Here is a 6,606-nt window from a genome sequence, read left to right on the forward strand (position 1 = left end):
TCCTCTCAGCGCACACTCAGTCACAGCAAAGTGTGGTATGCCACCATTGTATGGCAGCTGAGCCTGCAGTTGCCATGGCGACATAGAGCCGCAGCACAGGCTTTAAAAGCATCTTGTATTATTAGTTGGTGTGTTGACACTTTTGCATTTCTTCCATTCTCTGTGAATCAGAAGCTTTTAGCGCTCAGTCCTCCTTGAAAAAGGTGACGACTGTGTGTAGTGCTGTCAGTCTAACACTAGGGGATGTGGTCACAATTGACTGAGAAGTAAAATTGTGCCATTATTGCCCCCATTGGATACGTTTCTCACTCTAGACCATAAGTTACAAGTTAATATTTCAGCTCTTTATATTATACAATATATATATTTTTAACAGTGTTCCCATCTAAGCTTTTCTCTGGTCTGCATCTTCTTTACTAATAGCTTTTTTTAATTGTTAGATTTTTATAAATAAATACCCACTGGACAGAATTAACAGAAATAAATTACCAAAATGACACCAGGAAATACTAAATTGTTTTTATTGACTGATGCACAAAATTGTGTTGTCTATTATGTGGTTAAGGTAGTTTGTCAACTCATTTGCTTTTCTGCCATCTGCTGGCTCAAGTACTGTACATTCATCACTGGGTCTGAGAGAGAAAGTCATCACATGGTCCATGCATAACACTGATGACATGTTTTTCATCAGCTGTCACCATTAAAACATCTGTTTTGTCCAGTACTGAAGATTTTGAACCCATTACAGCAGCAGTTTGTGATTCAGTATTTCAGATTTAAACCTACAAAAATGTTTGACCAGAATGGCACATCAATATTAGGACAGAAGGGATCATGTAAGATTTTGTCTGATGTTAAATTTTGATGTCAAAGGTCAGAGGCTGCGTGTTATAAAACGCTTTATATAGCTTCAACCGACTGCTGTGAAAAAAGTACATTTTTATGGAGTGAAGTTTGTTTGTGTGATTAATTACAGACCAGAATGCATGTCAGCTTCAATATCAAATGTGAAGTTTATTTGATCTAGAAGATGACATGTATTTTGGTCTGTAATTAATCACACAAACAAACTTCACGTTTTTGTTTTATGCTCCTCCTTTTTTAAGAGCTTCTTATTTAACTAGACTGTGTTTAGTCACATTGTCTCAGGCACAATTTATCTGTTTTGAGTACACGAATCACACCTTTGTTGTCACTTACCTGTTATTTCATTCAGTATTTATTGATCCCTATTGGATAAATGTGTTTAACGTGTGTAGCTTTTTCTTGGATATTCACTCCCACAGTTTTCTATTATTGCTTTATGTTTCTCCTCTGTCTATTTCACTACTAGACTGTTTTCAGCGCTAGCGAACGCAAACAAACAGACATGCGTTGTGTTAAGTGCATCAAATGCATCAAAATTAATCATCACCAATGAAAAGACTTGACCACCATTTGTGTTTAAATCTGAATTACAGCCCAATACACTTTTCAGGTCAGGATGTTATGTGCGGTGCAACAGGATAACACTGTATGTATGTAGTATATTACATGCATAAATACAATCACAGTCAGATTTGGTAATGCCTGAGACTGTTGAAGAACCCAGGCAATAACTGCTTTAAATCTCAATTACTGACAGCTAAACAATTAAGTCAGTCTAAGCTAAGTACCAATTAACAGCATGTGTCAGTTTTGATAAAAGTCTGGTAATCATTGTTTCATTGGGTTTTCAAGGCAATATGAGGAAAAATGTTCAGATGCATGTAATGTGACAAAGGAAAGTCTAACAAGTCAACCATTTGTCAAACACATGGTCATTATTACAAAGAAGTCACTAATAAACCCTGACTAACTGAAAGACACTTATTAAGATGTTTACTTAAAGATCCTCGCTTGACATAATCTAAAAAGTACTGTCCTTTAAATAATAATTTGTGTCTGATATAGCCTAGTTTTGACATGAAAAAGTTGAAAACAATGTGAAGTTATGTTTCCACATTAGACTTGTGTAAGTTGCATATTGGACCGTGACTGGCTTCCAGATTAGTTGTGATGTGACAAAGTCCTGGTGTAGGTTCACACTTTGAACTCAGATTTAAGGTGTGCACGGAGAAAACTTCCGCCTTCAGCACATGAATGTGAAACTAAACTCAACATGACAAACAGTCTCGAGAATAACCACCAAATGAAGTCCGAACCTCTGAAATTCTCAACAAGGTAGCTTACTTTTTTTCTCTACCTTTGTCTTCCACAAGGTGGCACCATCACCTCAGCAATTTCCCAAAGAATATAAAGTACAAATGTGAGGGGGGGACTGAGCTTGCAGAGAGTCATGTGGAAATTTCAAATGTTTGATTGTAGTAGTTTTTCCACACATCACAGTGTAATGCTCCATACTGGACACAATGTGGCAGCCTCACCTTCATTATCAAGTTTCATACTTGGCCTGTGGCAGTCAGGACACCTGTTCCTTAGCTCCAGGAAACCTTTTACTTGCTCTTTGTCTTAAGTCTAATTAGAAATCTTATGCAAACGTTTACTAATTGTCTATACTCAGCCTTGTATTACTGCTACAGGGGTTTCTTCAGCAGTGAATTCACAGTGACATCTCAATTTCACTTTTACCTTCTGTGCTATCAGTCATTTCCTTTTCTGAAGTGTTTGGAATTTCAGAGCAAAACCCTATATACAGTATAGGCAAATAATAAGAAACTAAAATATATTACTGCTAGCCTATAGTTTTCATGAAGGTTATGCACATGAAGCATTGAATTAACTAACAAAATTGAGGCTATTTTTCTTTTACTTATCACTGTCTGGCCAGTGTAAGATGCTACATCACCTGCTTAGGTGACTGAGTGTAACCTGTCCCTGAGCATTTATTGCCAGTGCTGACACAGTGAGTTTACAAGGTGAAGCAACTTCCTCCGTAAGCTCAAGCTATTGTTTTTTGTATCTGGAACAGGAGAACAGAACAGGTCGCATGTTCAAACCTCACAACCTCCTTATGTCCTTTCAGTGACTTTCTGCACCTGTGGCAGATGTCTTCTTTAAGAGGTGAGTAGCCTACTTTTCACCCACCTTCCTGTCTGATAGTGCTACATTAAGGTTTGCACTGAGCTCATGTTGTCTATAAGCTGCTGTTTGTAATAGCCTACCCCTTCTTTCAAGTGTGAGCTATTTAAATTCTCTTTATTGAAACAGATTTGAATGGGTTGTAACATAAAAGTGAACAATACAGTAACAGACACGGCTGGGCTGTGTGACAGTTTGCGTCGCAATTATCACGTTATAGTTGAAATTTGGAGCAGACCTGCGCTCTTCCCGAGTTAATTAAAACGCCCCCCTGATTGGACGGGCAGATAATCCCGGAGGGCCTCGTGCTCCTACTAACTTGCGAGCAGGGCAGCGCGCGAGTCACAATCTGCCCAAGGCGAGGGAGGGCGAGAAAGACGCGCGAGAGGAAAGCGACTGTAGCCTACGAGGGGGGACACGAGCGCTCCGGTCTCACCGAGCACAGTTAAGAGAAGTGTTGTTGAACGTGGGCTATGCGCGCAACAAGGGGGAGCGCAGTGTACAGAGGAGGTGAATGCATGTAGAGGCTCAGCTTCAGATTCACAGCCTCCTTCTTGAAGAGTCACTGCGCTGACAGAGGAAAGGAGTGAGGGAACACAGAGGAACTCCTAGAAAACAGCAGCTCCTGGAGAGAACTGCGTGAGTAGGAACCTACTGTCTTCAAAACAAAAGACAGGACAGCGGGAAACACGGAAGAGTAGACTTTTCCTGGTCAGAATCTGCTCTGCTAGAGAAAATGAATGTCAGCGATGAGAACCTGCTCAAGTCCATCAGCAACGACGCGCTCCTCGACCTGACGCAGCGCTACGGCCAGTCAGCCTTCGGATTCGGCGCTGGCCATGGTCCTGGAAGTCCCGGTCGGTTCCCACTCACACCGGCCACCGACTTTCTCTCCGGGCAGACCGCGAAGTCAAACGAGAGCGGCGGGGAGCACACTAGCGACGACGAGGACGGCTTCGACTCCCTGGAGTCCCGGAAGAGGGGCTCGTCATTTGGCGACGACAAGCCCGGGGGGCCTCTCGCCAAGAAGTCCAAGGAGCAGCGGTCCCTGCGGCTCAGCATCAACGCCCGGGAGAGGAGGAGGATGCACGACCTGAACGACGCACTGGACGGCCTGCGCGCCGTTATCCCCTACGCCCACAGCCCCTCGGTGAGAAAACTCTCCAAAATAGCCACTCTCCTCCTGGCCAAGAACTATATCCTCATGCAGGCTCAGGCTCTGGAGGAGATGAGGCGGCTGGTGGCGTATCTGAACCAGGGACAGACCATAACTTCACCAATCCCCACCGCCCTGGCTCCCTTTGGACAGGCTGCCGTCTACCCTTTCTCGGGATCTGCTCTCGCCACCTGTGCCGAAAAGTGCACCACTTACTCCGGGACACCGTCGAGTCTCTTCAAACACTGCAACGACAAGCCTTGATTTGGTTTAATTTCTCTTTCTTGAACTTTTACCTATACTGCACCCATGTTGGTCTCTCTCCCACTCTAGTTATTTTTAAATCATTCTGTGGAAAATAAGACGATTTTAGTCGAATGCATATAATCTTAAGATATGGTTAAGTAATTATACAGCAATGTTTCATCCATATTTAACAACAAACGCTACATAGAGAACGATCTGTTTAGGCCCTCTTATATGATGAAGTCAAAAGCCCTGTCACTTTCTCTCTCGCTTGTACTTTACAGAGACTACAGGCCATGTCCATATGATAAGTTTGGGTACATTTTTTAGAAATGTTCTGTCATCAGCTCTCATTTGTAATCTATGCAACATTTAATAACAACAATAAGAAAAGTAGTAATGCCAGGAAATGCGCCCTAATTTCGACATTTAGATTTAATAGGTACAACAATTATGAAAAGACTTCCCTTGACTGACTGTCCTGATGCTGTGTGGGGGAAAAAAAATCTAATGTGATGTTGGCTGATATATTTTCTGAAAAGATGTGTTCACGAGTTTTTTATTATTATTGTTTATTATTTTTTTTTAAGTTATTGCACATCTCACATGATTGTATTGTACAACTGTGGAAAAATCACTTGCTCCAAGCCCGGCTATACTAATGGTTATATACAGCCTGTACACGGAAAAAGCGTTTTGGTTGTGTTGCAACATGGATTTCATATATTGTTTATATGTCTTTATAATTAAAACACATATCTATGCTTGGGCCCGGTTTGCTTCATTTCAACAACCATCTCACAGCCTTTAAAACTCACGTTAATAACATATACGGATTCAAATGGCAAATACTAGCCACAATTGCATACGACATATCATTTTCATTTTTTAAAATGATTGTTTCAAACACATTTATTTTCAGACTTAAATTAGGTGGACATGTCAGGTGACAGTTTAAAACCAGTTGAAAACTACTTAAAGCAGGAGGCTGTGATAAAAAAAAAAAAAATAAGTGGAAGAGGAACTGTAAAATCATAGACAATCAGTGAATAAAAAAAAAAAAAACAACTGTCGCATCTCACGCTGCTAAGATGATTTCCAGCTCTCACCCTCTGAGTGGCCCTCCTAAAATGAGTTGGCAACTTTCTTTTCTTGCATGAGAAGCCTCTGACATGAAGAGATAAGTCTAAACGAACTCAATGGGGCTGGTGAGGCCCGTTTGGCACGCAGTGGGGTCGGTGGCGCTGAGGGGAAGGGCGCAAGAGCCGCCCGGGGCACCCAGGACCTGTCTCTGGGTATTTGGGTGATTGCAGGCTTCCTTTGCCGGGCTCTTATACCCTGGACAGCTATTAACACGATTTCAACTCCTGTCTCCCTGCTGGACTTAATTCAATGAACGTTATAGTGCCAGTTTCCCTTTGCAGGTTGGGGGGTGGATACATTTAGGAGAAAAACTATCTGGAAATTGATGTTTGATATAGTGAGGTGATATTTATATTCCTGAAAACATGTATGTGCATGTGTGTCTTCTTTGTCTTTGATTGTCTTGACTGCAGTTACATTTACCTGTAAACAGGGACATTCTTGGGATACCTTTGTCCATATGTAGGTGCTATATTATGCCTCTTTTTGAGTTAATTATATTTCTATTAAGATTTTTTTTTTTTTGGCATTAAAAAAAAAACCCTGACTTGACAAAAACAGCAGACCTTTACTGTAATTGTAGCCAAATGTGCCAGTAAATATTCTTTTTTCTAGCTGAATGATTTTTGTGTTTAACAGCATCGTCTTTCATAATAATTTCTATTGTGTTAACCCAAAAGAAATCTTTTAATCCCACAGGTGTTCTTCCTTTGGCAACATGTCTACATTAATTTGGTATTTCTGTTTGCTCTACACAAACTAAGACACTGTTCAGAATACATTAGACCAGACATTTAGATCAGGTCAGTCTATTTATGCTAGTCAGAGAGTGACTAAATGATCCACCCCAGTCTCTCTCTTACAATTTAGTTGCATGTCACAACTACATGCCACCCATGGCATCTTAAATTGGCCCTCTGATGACACGTCTTTTCCGAGGGCCCACGAGACAGTCAGAGAAAGCGGGGATGAAATGTGACAAATGCTGTCGATGATGTGAG

At 41.3% G+C, this 6,606-nt stretch overlaps 1 protein-coding gene across 1 annotated transcript; it reads left to right on the forward strand.

Moving 5' to 3' along the window:
* The first annotated feature begins 3,363 nt into the window (after nucleotides 1–3,363).
* Nucleotides 3,364–5,232, forward strand: bhlhe23 (basic helix-loop-helix family, member e23). Its single transcript, XM_056384009.1, has one exon. The coding sequence runs from the start codon at nucleotides 3,797–3,799 to the stop codon at nucleotides 4,478–4,480; it is 684 nt and encodes a 227-aa protein (XP_056239984.1). The 5' UTR covers nucleotides 3,364–3,796; the 3' UTR covers nucleotides 4,481–5,232.
* The last annotated feature ends 1,374 nt before the right edge of the window (nucleotides 5,233–6,606 follow it).

The sequence above is a fragment of the Seriola aureovittata genome, chromosome 9 (genome assembly GCF_021018895.1).
Source record: "Seriola aureovittata isolate HTS-2021-v1 ecotype China chromosome 9, ASM2101889v1, whole genome shotgun sequence".
Classification (NCBI taxonomy): domain Eukaryota; kingdom Metazoa; phylum Chordata; class Actinopteri; order Carangiformes; family Carangidae; genus Seriola; species Seriola aureovittata.

What these genes read in the sequence shown, in the direction of transcription:
- bhlhe23 (XM_056384009.1), top strand. Translation starts at nt 3,797, where the DNA reads ATGAATGTCAGCGATGAGAACCTGCTCAAGTCCATCAGCAACGACGCG.